Raw genomic sequence first — 14,258 nt, 5'->3', positions numbered from 1 at the left:
TCCTTCCTTCCTTCCTTCCTTCCTTCCTTCCTTCCTTCCTTCCTTCCATATTAGTATGTCATGAAGTTTCTCCACAATAGTGTAGAGAACTACCTCATTCTTTTTAGTGACTGAATAGCTTTCCTTATAATGGATGTATCAGTTTTTTTCTTTACTCATCTTCTATTGAATATTTGCCTTCAGTTTTCCCCTGTTACAAATAATTCTGCAATGACTGTCCTTGAACAAATATCCTCATGCTGTTGTTAATGTAATTCCATAGGATAAGCAGAATTGTTAGGAGGTAGGTGCATTTTTATTTTGTGTTGACAAATCACTCACCAAAAGGCTATACCAATTTGCAGTTCCTCCAGTAATGTATTACAGTGCTCTTGTCCCTGCACCCTACCCTCACTGACACAGAGTATTATACTTTCCCACCTAAGGGAAGAGTTTCTGGTTTTAGGCTTAGGTTTTGATTTTTAATGAAAAGTCTGATCTTGTTCATAATCCTAGGAAAGAATCCAGTTGAGAGGAGGAGTTTGTAAATTATAAGAAAAGGAGATAATTGACAGACCGTAATCACAGAGGGCATAGGTCAGTAATATCAAGAATATGAATAAAAGGTGTGATTTTTCTTCTGAGACATTAACAGAGGAATAGTAGATAGGTAAAGATGGAAATAAGAAATTTTTTGTAGTCATCTTTATTTTAAAGAAATTAGAAGCCAAGTCCCCTGTTGAGATAGAGATTGGGTTTATTTGAGAGAGAGAGCAAGCACGGGAGCACAAGCACTCTCTCTCTCTCTCTCAAATAAATAAAATCTTTTAAAAAAGAGAAAGAACAAGCAGAGATGGGGGCACCTGGGTGGCTCAGTCGGTTAAGTGTCTGACTCTTGATTTGCACTCAGGTTGTGATCTCAGGGTCATGGGACCAATCGAGCCCCACTGTGGGCTCCATGCTCGGTGGGGAGTCTGCTTGGGATTCTTTCTTTCCCTCTCCCTCTGCCCCTCCCCACCCCCCAACTCACACATGCTCTCTCTCTCTCTCTCTCTCTCTCTAAAAAGAAAGAAAGAAAGAACAAGCAGAGATGTAGTCCTTGGATTTGCCTGCATCTGGAGCTTCTGGGTTAAAGTAAATTTATCTTACATTCAAAGTGAGGTAGTTTTATTCTCTTCCTTTTCCTGTCCCATGAATAGAAGTTATATGAGCTAAGATACACATCCACTGGTGAGACTACATGGGTAAGTGATCCCTGAGTTCTGGTAAAAAAAAAATTTAAGAGTATAAATTTAATACACTGCATTATGCCCATATAAAGCCATACTGTTAATAGTTTTTGTTTCTTTATATCATTCCTAACATAAAGCCACTTAATTTCTTGGTTTTTATTAGTAAATTATGATATGAGCAAACATTATTAAAAATTCTGATCAACATAAACCAGAAGCCTAATGACTTGGATGGGTTTACATGATTTGAATCCTGGTCAAGAGTCCACTGAGATTAATAATATTCTGTCAACTTATTCTTATCCAGAGATTACCTCTGCTTCTGGGGAGTTTAAACATCTTAATATTTAGACTCTACTTTTTGGGTAAATGTTTTCTCTCTCTCTCTCTTTTTTTTTTCACTTTGACTCTCACATTGTTTTTTGGGCATGGTGAAGACAAAACCAAAGTGTCATGAGTCTGTAGTGAATTTAAGTTTAAAGGAAGAGGCTGGTAGAATAGTAAGGAACATACATCATTGGGACGCTTCTCCCTAAAAAATAAAATGTTATAAGAGGAAATGTGTTAATGGTGGGAACACAGTTTATTAGAGAGAAAAACATATGTACATGTGTTTATTTTCATTAAAAATGCCTTTTACTCCATACTTGCCTTGTTGACTTTATAATGAAATTATGTGAGGACAGAGACCCATTGTACTGCTCCATACATACTCTGCGAACATAATAAATACTGTAACAATGGAAAATGAGAAACACAAATGCATTTTGAAGCAAATTGGTGATATTTTAATCCCTAATGTTCAATTTTAGTACTTGGAAACATTTTAGTTATGCAAGTCTTGTTTTAGCATACTTTTTATTTCTACAGATATTCTGGTTCTTAGTCATACTCTGTGGCTTTATTAGCAGTTTCATGGGTCTGATTCTCATTTCCCCAACTCCAAATATAAGCTTTTTGAGGATAAAGACCATTTCTTCTCTAAAATTATTGTGGCAAGATACAAAATAGACCTTCGGTAAATTATTCAAATTATACTTCAATAAAACAATAAGAAAAAGAAAGTTCTTACTGCCATGAATTGCATTTCAACCATGCTGAATTTGTATGCCTTTATGTGATCAGGTACCCCCCATCTATGCTCTTTACAGCTAATTCATGTTTATTCTTTTCAGTTTATTGAAGTCAAAATGTGATGGCTGGCTGCTGGGAGGATCATCGTCCATCAAAAAGTACCAAGAGTCCACTAACAGCAGTGACAATAGAAGGGAGAAGAAGACAGTTGGGTTTCAATCACATACAGAAGATGATACCCTATGGACATGTCAAAAGAAAGATACATATCGACCCCAAAGAGGTAAGCTTAGCATCTATAAGTAGCAAAAGGAGAAGCTGTTCTGGGACCAGTGGGTGCTGGTGGGTGCTAGCCATGAACTCCAGATGATTTCTACAACCCTAAACAAGAGTTAAGTGTATTACCAACTGACATGTGTCTGCAAGGCCACAGGTGGTACATCCGCTAGATCACTGAATCGCATCAGCATTTCTCTTAGAATACTCTTAGAAAAAACTGTCCGATTTGTCCCTCTTTGCAAGTAGCAAACTGTAAGGCTGATTTAACAATAAGTATGGTTATAGGCATAGAATAATGTTCAAAGTGAGTAAAGAGGACAGGAAATTGAATGTAAATTTCTGCTGGGAGAGTAAACTCTAACAACTATAGTTAATCCTCAATTAACTAGAAATATGGGAAGGGTAAAGGAGAGGTCATAGACAATTCTACATTGTAGCTAAAACAAAACTTCGTAAGTCTGAAACCTATTGCCCAGCAGCCTTTTAAGTGCCAGTAGTTCTTCCTACTTTAGATGTCTCAGATTTTTTTTAAAAGATCGTATTTTTAAGTAAACTCTACACCCACCGTGGGGCCTGAACTCACAACCTCGAGATCGAGTCGCACGCTCCACCAACTGAGCCAGCCAGGCACCCAGATGTCACAGATATTTTAAAAGAAAATCAATTATAAAATAACTGTGTGAAATGTTGAGCGAAGTGGTCAAAATTTAATTGTGTTTCCTGATTGTTTCTGGGGTGGCTTATGGCTTCACCTCTCCTAAAATTACCAAGGGAAGGACTTCACAGCAGAATGCAGCAGGTCTGAGCTTCCTTGTACAGAGTGATGTACAGGCAAGAAAGGGCCACAAAAAGTCTTGGAGCCCCCTCTCCACACACCTCTTCCCCCAGGTATCTCTTACCTACTTACAACCATTAACTCTGACTTCCTTCTTTTTTCTTTTTTTTTTAATTTAAATTTTAGGTAGTTAAATACAGTGCAGTGTTGGTTTCTGGAGTAGAATTCAGTGATTCATCACTTCCATACAACACCCAGTGCTCATCACAACAAGTGCCTTCCTTAATGCCCATCACTGATCTAGTCCATCCCCCACCCACTTCCCTCCATCAATCCCATTTGTTCTCTCTCCTTTTTTTTTTTTAAAGGTTTTATTTATTTATTTGACAGAGAGAGACACAGCGAGGGAGGGAACACAAGCACGGAGGGAACACAAGCACGGAGGGAACACAAGCACGGAGGGAACACAAGCACAGGGAGTGGGAGAGGGAGAAGTAGGCTTTCTGCCGAGCAGAGAGCCCCATGCGGGGCTCAATCCCAGGATCCTGGGATCATGACCTGAGCTGAAGGCAGACGCTTAACGACTGAGCCACCCAGGCGCCCCTGTTCTCTCTCCTTAAGAGTCACTTATAGCTTGTTTACCTCTCTCCTTCCTCCCCCTCTCATATGTTTGTCTGTTTTCTTTCTTAAATTCCACACGAGTGAGATCATATGGTATTTGTTTTTCTCTGACTTACTTATTTCACTTCGCATAATACACTCTAGTTCCATCCACATATTTACCTCCTTTTTTACTGGGCTGGCACCTGCCCACCTCTGGTATTAAGCAACCAACTTTTTGTAATCTCTCTAGTCACTCTTATATTTATTTGTTTGAAAAATGTGCAGTGTTTTATTAGAAGATCTTGTATACCACACTCTCATCACCTGCCGCCTTTGACATGATTTTTGGTTTTAACTATGATTAATCTAGAAATTGTTTAATCTTCTTCCAAATAATTGAGAGTTGATAATTAGTCCAAGATTCAGAAGAGAAACCATCCACATCTTGAAAAGCAAGTACATTTTGTTTGACATAAGGCAGAAGTTCTGCAGACCTCCATTGCATCAGGACAACTTAGAACAACTTCTGTCTTTGTAGCCTTTGCTACCAGAAACAAAAATGAGATTGAGGAGACTTCATCTCTGAGATAGAATCTTATTTATTTTCTCTGTGAGTCCTTGAGAGATGGGAAACTCGTATTCTCGTCTTAGTCATTGCACTTTGGAGAATAGAGAACCAATCAAAACTAGTGTGTGTGTGGTGGTTACACTGCAAGTCTTAACATAGTTTTCTGTTAACTTGTCAACAAATTTGTGTTGTGTGCCAGCACTAAAGTAAAATGGCAAAATGAGAAAAATAGAGTGTAATAGCAAAGGGACAAATAACTTGTGTTATTGGTTAAGACCACAGCCACATTAGAAGGCTGCAGTTGAAAAGGCACTTTGAGAAAGGTACCATCAGGCCAGCCCTTACAGTGGTGGAGGTTAATCTTTCCCGGGCCCAGCTACGGAAGCTATAAGCCTGGAAAGGGCTTGTGTCCAAAAAAAATCAATTTCTAATTTGAAACAAAATCATTTTTGACTAACAGGGGTTCAGAACCCATTACTTTTTGCTGTATAGTCTGCTGACATTTCAGCACTTTCTGTTGTGCACAATGAATCCTAATAGTCATTTTATAATGTTGCTATACCAATCAATTTAGCCAAGACAAAGCTGTTACAATTCTGCAAAGTTTTCAGGAACAGTTTTCACTCACGGTTTTATTTTTTTCATTAACTTTTTTCCTTTTTTTGTTTTTTTGTTTTTTGTTTTTTGGTGGGGAAAGGTTGTAGTGTTGCAGTGGAAAAAAAATAGAAACTTTTTCATTTTTTTTAGAGAGTTTTGTTTTAAGATGTCACAGTAATTAACTTTTTCTACTTATAAGAAAGATTGTCATGTAAGGGGTGCCTGGGTGGCTCAAGCGGTTAAGTGTCCAACTCTTGATGTCAGCTCAGGTCATGATCCTCAGGATCATGAGATTGAGCCCTGCATCGAGCTCTGCACTGAGCATGGAGCCTGCTTAAGATTCTTTCTCTGTCTCTCCGAACTCTGCCCCTCCCAGCCCCATTCACACACTTGCACTCCCTCTGTCCCTCTCTAAAAAAAAAAAAAAAAAAAAAAGATTGTCATATATTTTTCTCTTCTTTTATTCTGATATGGAGCCATGGCCAAATTACAGTCTAACTGATCACTGAAGAGCTTAAGTTGCCCCTCTGAGTCATTCTACTCATTGCAGAGCTGGTATGCACAGATTACAGAGCAGAGCAGTTGCTGCATGGGCATTTACGGTGGTGCCCAGACAGATGGGAGACGGGCTTTACAAGTGGCTGCGAGGGGTTTGGACACTCTGTTTATCATAAGGCCAGTGGTCTAGCACTAACTGCCTCAGTCACACTGCTTGGTTTAGTGTCTCCTTAATTGCGTTCCCTTCTTTAGTGTGTCTAAATTTTTTAACATACTTTTCTTCTTTGTTTCTTTTGTTGTCTTTAATCATTAAGTACCACATAGGATGTTTACTGCAGGACCATTAATCTTTATTATCAGTCTCTTATTCCTCTACCTTTTCTGTCCTCCTCACCATTCTATCAACTTTATTAATACTAAATATATAAAGAAAGACCTGACTCTTGTCTCAAGAAACAACCTTGGTATCACAACAACATGTACAGTATTGTCAGAATTATACTTAAAATATAAATTGTTTTTCAGTCATCAATGCTTGGAATATTCTATTTTAGTTGCCTTTATTGAGCTATGTGGAACAAGGAGACGTTACTTAGGAAAATCTAAACTTGAGTCAAGAACTTTTAAGCCAAAGGCACAAATCTGGAAACACACACTGTTCATTCCTCTTTTTTCCTCCCTACTCAGCAGTGGTTTTTTTTTTTTTTTCTCTCCCAGCTTGCCTCGAACCACCCTTTTCTTATCAATCACTGATTCCCTTTCATAAGAGCCCTGGAAGCTGAGGGCATTTTTCTTCTGTGATGCTGACAGGCTAGCAGAGGCCATGAGGCCCCTGAACAGACATGTTCCAGAATCGAAATGTTAGACCTCAGGGCTTGGCATTGCCCATTTCTAAGTGAGGCTGAAAAGCCATCCCAAAGCCCCCTGCTACATTTAGAGCTATGCCTGTTTGTTCCTTCTCCATGGATCTCTGAGTCTTCTTAAAACTTCAGGAGAGGCTGAACCTAAAGTAATTTGTATTTAACTGATGGTATTGACCAGGCCCTCCATTTTGTCTTTGGGCTTTTTTAGGCTGTATAATATACAGCAGCTATCACTGGTTGATGGCCCCTGAGGCACTCACAAACACATTTTTCTTTTACTGGAAGAGGATTATTATAGACTCATCTGAAAAGAGAAATAATCCTTGAAGCTCCTAGTTGTTCCTCTAAATAAGCCTGTGCTTGCAATGATGTGAATGTTCTTTGTAGTCCCTGATGGATTAATATAGGTGGCACGATTAAAGAAATAAACAAGTTGGAGTATCCAAAGTTCAGAAGCCATTTCTACTTTGCCTCTAAAGAACACTTATTTATGTTTCTTTTATTATTAACATCATCATCATTATTGTAGGTTTAATCATTAGAAAAGGTATCACAAGATATTACTTCTGATTTCTAGAAGTCTGAGCTAAAAGATTTGTTAAAAATTGATGCCTTTATCAACAGAAAACAGAAGATAAGCATAGTATAGGGTTATGAATAAACCCAGACACGTAGATTAAATTGTCCTGCTCAGTCCCTTTTAAAAAGGAATTAAAGGGGCACCTGGGTGGCTTAGTCGTTAAGTGGCTGCCTTCAGCTCAGGTCATGATCCCAGAGTCCTGGGATCGAGCCCCACATCAGGCTCCCTGCTCAGCGGGAAGCCTGCTTCTCCCTCTCCCACTCCCCCTGCTTGTGTTCCCGCTCTCACTGTCTCTGTCTCTGTCAAATAAATAAATAAAATCTTAAAAAAAATAAAAAAATAAAAATAAAAAGGAATTCAAATGCGAGAGACCAGCATTAAGAGTTGAAGTTGCTGTATATGAAATATTATCACTTAAACCAGAAGCTCTACATTTCCTATTCTCTACAATAGAAGTATCTCAAAATACTATATAATTTACTTATTTTTTATATTTTATATATTCTCCCACTATAATATGAACACTCTGTATTTTACTGTTGCATCCCCATAAGAACATTGCTTAACATGTAGTAGGTACTCATCATATATTTGTTGAATGAATTAGTATAACACAATAGATAGACAGATATCTTTGCCCCATTTCCAAGCCATAAAGATCTAATCAGTTAGACCTTTTGACCTCAGTACCTACAGTGATTAAGAAATATATATGCTTGTCCCTTCAAAGTCCTTATGGTGACTGATTGGCAGAGTCAAAGAGATTATCAGTAGAGTACGGTCTTAAAAACAGCACTGCCTTGAGAATCAAAACTGTAGAGTTTTTAAATTTTTCTTTTATTCTGATTGAGATTTAATTTACATATAGTAAAACTGCATAGGTCTCAAATGTACATTTTGATAAACTTTGACAATTATATATACTCATACAATTAAGATATAGTACATTTCCATTCTTCATGTAAGCTCACTCATCTTCCTTTCTAGTCATTTCCTCCTGAGGCCTCTCTCCTGTGTTTGCACATGGCTGCCTTCTGTAGCTTCACGTGGCCTTTTTGCTATGAGCATACATTCCTGCTGTGTCTCTCTCCCCCGACCCTTTTTTTTTTTTTTAAGATTTTATTTATTTATTTGAGAGAGAGAGCATGAGCTGGAGGGAAGAGGGAGAGAGAATCTGAAGCAGACTCTGCACTGAGCTCAGAGTCCGATGCGGCTCGATCTCCTGACCAAGAGATCCTGACCCAAACCAAAACCAAAAGTCCACTGCTGAACCGACGGAGCCACCCAGGTGCCCCCTGTCTCTCTCTTCTTTTAAGGACAGAGGATCATATTGGATTAAAGGCCACCTGTATGACCTCATTTAGCATTAATTACCTCTTTAAATGTCCTATCTCCAAATACAGGCACATTCTGAGGTGTACTGAAGGTTAGGACTTTAACACATGAATTTGGGTGGGTGGGGGAACACAATTCAGTCCATAACAACTACTTTTTTCCCCAGTCTTTATGCTTTTTATTTCTTTTTCTTATTATACTGCCTAGTACTTTTATTATAGTGTAGAATAAAATGGTAAAAGTGAACTTCCATAAGGAAGTCCTGATCTCATAGGGAAAGCAGTCTTCCACCATTTAGTATGATTTTAGCTGTAGGTTTTTTGTAAATGCTCTTTATCAGGTTAAGAAAGTTCCCTCCTCATTTGCTGAAAGTTTTTATCATAATGAGTGTTGAATTTCATCAAGTCTTTTTTGTGTACCTATTGAGATGACCATGCATTTTCTTTTTTATTCTGTTAATTTGATGAAATTACACTGATTGGGAGATATTGGTGTGTAAAACCTTTCTTTGGTAATGACCTTGTCAGGGTTTGGTAACAGAGTTATGGTGTGTCATAAATAAGTCAGGAGGATGTCAGCAGAGTAGGGACTTCCAGAGCCCCCCTGCCCCGACTCCCAGAAATACTGAAAGTACTGGCAAAACTGCCAGAATCAGCCTTATCAGAACTCTGAAAGATAGTGAAAGATTGGTAAGAATCAAGCAAATGCTTAGCTAGCAAAAAGGCCACTGAAACATGGTAGGAGAACTTTGTGAAATTTTAAGTTAGCCTTGTCCAATCCCCATCCCCAGCATGGCAGCATTCTTGAAGATGGCATCCTGAGTTCCACATATGAGCACCTGGTGCATTCTTGAAGATGGCATCCTGAGTTCCACATATGAGCACCTGGTCCCAGAGGAAGCAGAACAGATCTTGTTCTCAAGGAATTGTGTTTGTCTCTTTTCACCTGTCTATTTCCTAAAGGATTGACACAGGGTTTTTATCCTAAGCCTGACCTTTCTCAGGACAGAGAAGCAACTACATGTAGGACATTGCTTGCAAACATTAAAAACCAAATGAACACACCACTGCTGCCTGAAGTAAAAAAGTAATAGTTGAGCCAAACAATAGACACATCAAAAGCCAACAAATTAGACAACCATAGATGAAATGGACAAATTCCTAAAAAATACACAAACTACCAAAACTGACTCAAGAAAGATAAGAAATCTGAATAGACCCAAACAAGTAAAGTGATTAAGTCAGCAATCAAAAACCTCCCAAAAAAGACAAGCCCAGGACTTGAAGGAGATGGCTTCACTGGTGAATTCTACCAAACACTTAAAGAATTAACATTAATCCTTCTGGAACTCTTTCAAAAAAATAGAAGAAGGAACACTTCTTCACTCATTTCAGGCATTACTCTGATGCCAAAGTCAGCCAAAGACATCACAAGAAAAGAAAACTACACACCAAAATCACTTGTGAATATAAATGAAAATCTCCTCAATAAAATACTAACAAAACTGAATGCAGCAACATATTAGAAGAATTATATACCAAGTAGGATTTAGCCCAGGAATGCAAAGGTAGTTCAACATACAAAAACCAATCAGTACAATATATCACATATCAATAGAATGAAGGGGAAGGATGCCTGGGACTGATGCGGTCAGTAGAGCATGCAACTCATGATCTCAGGGTCATGAGTTCAAGCCCCACACTGGGTGTGGAGCCTACTTAAAAAAAAAAAAAAAAATAGAATGATGGGGGAAAAAACATCAACCTGACACAGAAAAAACATTTGACAAAATCCAACACTCTTTCATGATAAAAGCAATCAATAAAGTTGGAATAGAAGGAAACTTCCTCAACGTGGTAAAGAGTATATATGAAAAACCCACAGCTAATATCATATTCAGTTGTAAAAGATGGAAAGTTTACCCCCTAAAATCAGGAACAAGACAAGTATCCCTGCTTTTGCCACTTCTATTCAACCCTCTGCTGGAAGTTCTAGCCAGAGCAGTTAGACAAGAAAAAGAAATAAAACATATCCACATTGGAAAGGAAAAAGTTAAATTATTTTAGCACACAATATGATTTTATATATAGAAAATCCTAAAGGATGCACAAAAATCCCTTAGAGCTAACAAATGAATTCAGCAAAGTGGCAGGATAAAATTCAATACTCAAAATTATCACTTATATTTCTATACACTAGTAATGAACTACTGAAAAGGAAATTTTAAAAAACAATTCCAATCATAATGCATCAAAACAATAAAATACCTAGCAATAAATTAAACCAAGAGTGTAAGACTTGTACACTCAACAGTACAAAACATTGCTGAAACAAATTGAAGAAGACCTAAATAAGCAGAAAGACATTTTGTGTTCATGGATTTAAGGACTTAAATATTGTTAAGATGTCAATACTCCCCAAAGTGATCTACAGATTGAATGCAGTCTTTGTCAAACTCCCAATGTCATTTTTGCAGAAATGGAAAAACCAATTCCAAAATTCATGCAGAATTACAAGGGTCCCCAAATAGTTAACATAATGTTGAAAAGAGGAGCAAAGTTGAAGTCATCATACTTCCCATCTTCAAAATTTACTACAAAGCTATAGTAATCAAAACTATACTGAGGTTATACCTATACCTGGCATGAGGTTATATACATATATAGAGAGAGATCAACAGAATAGAATTGAGAATCCAGAAATAAACCCATACATCTCTGGCCAATTGATTTTCACCGGGGTGCCAAGGTAATTCAACAAATGAATAGTCTTTTCAATGAATGGTGCTGGGACAACTGGATATCCACATGCAAAAAAATGAAGTTGGATTCTTCATTTATATACCTCATGCCATACACAAAAATTAATTCAAAATTAATCAAAGAGCTAAAAATAAGAATGAAAACTATAAAACTCTTAAGTAAAAACATCCTTGTAAATCTTCATGCTCATAGATTAGATAGTGGCTTCTTAGATATGACACGAAGAGCACAAGCAACCAAAGAAAAAATAGATAAATTGTACTTAATTTTTTAATTGTGTCAAAGAACACTGTCTATAGAATGTAAAGATGCCCCACAAAATGGGATAAAAATTTGTAGATCCTATATCTCCTAATGGTTTAGTATCCAGGATATATAAAGAACTTTTACAACTCAGCTACAAAGACAAACAATTCAATTAAAACCTGGGCCAAGGGCTTGAACAGATATTTCTCTTAAGAAGATATTCAAATGGCTAATAAGCATATGAAAAAATGTGCAACATCACTAATTATTAGGGAAATCCAAATGAAAACCACAGCAAGACACTGCTTCATAGCCACTATGATTATTATAATTTTAAAAATGGAAAATAACAAGGTGGAGAGGATGTGGAGAAATCAGAACCCTCATACATTGCTGGTGGGAATTTAAAATAATAGAGCCACTATGGAAAACAGTTTGATAATTCTTCAATAAATTAAACATAGAATTACCATATGACCCATCAACTGTACTCAGAGGTGTATATACAAAATAATTGACAACAGGTGTTTAAATATATTTTATATGCAAATATTCATAGCAGCTCTATTCACAATACCCAAAAGGTGGGAACAACCCAAATGCCCATCAACAGATGAATGGATAAACAAAATGCAGTATATCCATATGATGGAATACAATTTAACTGTAAGAAGGAGTGAAGTTCTGGTATGTGCTACAGCATAAATGAACTTTGAAAACATTATGCTAGTGGCACCTGGGTGGCTCAGTCAGTTAATGTTTGACTCTTGATCTCAGGGTCATGAGTTCAAGCCCTGCATTGGACCCCACGCTGGGCATAGAGTCTACTTGAAATTAAAAAAGAAAAGAAAAAATTATGCTAATTGGAAGAAGCGAGACACAAAAGGCCACATGTTGTATAATTCCATTCATATGAAATATCCAGAATAGACAAAGCAGATTTATGGTCACCAGGGACTTCGGAGAGGAAAATGGAGAATGACTGCTTAATTTTACAGGGTTTTTGTCTGAAGTGATGAAAGAGGTCTGGAACTAGACAGTGTGATGGTTGCACAACATTGTGAATGTACCTGATACCAACAAATTGTATACATTAAAACGGTTAAAATGGTAAATGTGTATTTTACCACAATTTTTAAAAAATAAATGAGGTAGGATTTTTTCTCTCCTCTGTTTTCTGAAAGAGTTTGTGTAAGATTGGTATTGTTTCTTCCTTACATGTTTTATAGAATCCACCATTGAAACATCTGTCTTGGAGTTGTTGCTTTTGTTGTTAGTGTTGATGGTGATGGTATGTGTGTGTATGGGTATTCTTATTTTGGATTTTATTTTTCTTTAACAGATATTGGATTATTCAGATTTGTCTTTCTTTTTGTGTTCAATTTTGCTAAATTTTGCTTTTCATGGGATTTGCTCATTTCATCTAAGTTGTTGACTTTATTGGTGTAAAATTGTTCATAACATGCCTTTTCTTTAATGGCCTTAACATCTGAGTGATATCCCTCTTTCATTCCTGATATTGGTAATTTTTAATTTTCTCTCTTGATCAGCTTTGCTAGGGGGTAATCAATTTTACTGTTTTTTTAAAGAAAAAAAAACAGCCTTTGCTTTTTGTTTATTTTTGTCTATTATGTGCTTGTTTTCTATTCCATTGATTCTTGTTCTTATTTTTATTATTTACTTTGTACTAATTTGGATTTAATTAGCTCTTTTTTCCCTAGCTTCTTAGAAAACTGAGATCAATGATTTTAAATCTTTCTTCTTTTCTAAGTATGTAAAACTATAAGTTTCTCTCTAAGCATTGCTTTAGCTGCCTCCCACAAATTATAATAGGTTGTGTTTTCATTATCATTCTTGTGTTAGCAACACTAAAGCACCAGGAGTGCTTGTCTGCTGATCAGAGTGTAAATTTATATAACCACTTTGGAAAACAGTTTTGCATTATTTATTGAAGATAAAGAACAAATACCCCATATCCAAGAGATTCCATTTCTAAGTATATATACTAGAGAGAATTAACTTAAAATATGTTCATAGCAGCTATATTTAGTTGGGTAGGCTAAACTATGGTAACAAATAGAAAAAATAGCAACGGCTTAAGGAGCACGAAGTTTCTTCCAAGATCACCTTGAGTATTACAATAACACAGAGGTTAGCAAACTTTGTTCATGGCCAAATCTGGCCCGCTCCTTGTTTGTATGAAGTTTTATTAGAATACAGCGATTTCTATTTTTTATGTATTGTCTGTGGGTGTTTTCATACTACAACAACAGAGTTGAATAGTTGCAACAGAAGCTCAATGGCCCACAAAGCCTAGTATATTTACTAAGTGGCCCTTTATAGGAAGCTGTTGGCCCTGCCATAACAGGTCAGCAAGAAGGAGGAAGGTATAGAGTACATGTGGAAGGTTTTTATAGGATAGGCCTGAAATGGCACGTATAACATCCACTAGTTTTCCACTCGACCACACATAATTATAAAGGGAATTGGGAAATATAATCTAGCTGGTGCTCCGAACAAAGGGAATTTTGGTGAATAACTGGCAGCCTCTGCCACAGCAAGTGTTCTTCATAATAACCCCAAACCAGAAATACTCTAAATACCCATCAGTAGAATGGATAAAAAATCATAAATGCATACAGTGGGACCCTATGTAGCAAAGAAAACAAACTGCAGCTACATAAATCATCAACACAGATAAATCTCATGGACATAATATTGAGCAAAAGAAGTCTTCAAAAGAATATATATATATATTTCTATTTTTATAAAGTTCAAAAACAGCAAAACTAAGTCACAGTTTTGGGATACATTCATATATGGTAAAACTATAAAGAATGGAAAGGGAATAGTTATGAGAATAGTAG

General features: G+C 36.8%; 1 protein-coding gene across 5 annotated transcripts in view; it reads left to right on the top strand.

Moving 5' to 3' along the window:
- The window catches only part of KIAA1328 (KIAA1328 ortholog), a 357,595-nt gene that overhangs the window by 288,560 nt on the left and 54,777 nt on the right, over positions 1-14,258 (top strand). For all 5 annotated transcript variants that reach the window (XM_032421314.1, XM_032421311.1, XM_032421316.1 and 2 more), the window contains one exon: positions 2,387-2,568. In XM_032421314.1, coding sequence (XP_032277205.1) covers positions 2,387-2,568 — 182 coding nt within the window. The remainder of the gene's footprint in view (positions 1-2,386; positions 2,569-14,258) is intronic.

The sequence above is a fragment of the Phoca vitulina genome, unplaced genomic scaffold (assembly GCF_004348235.1).
Source record: "Phoca vitulina isolate PV1807 unplaced genomic scaffold, GSC_HSeal_1.0 scaffold24, whole genome shotgun sequence".
NCBI lineage: Eukaryota > Metazoa > Chordata > Mammalia > Carnivora > Phocidae > Phoca > Phoca vitulina.
Note: the sequence above shows the minus strand (reverse complement) of the source record. Positions and strands in the feature narration are given on the sequence as shown.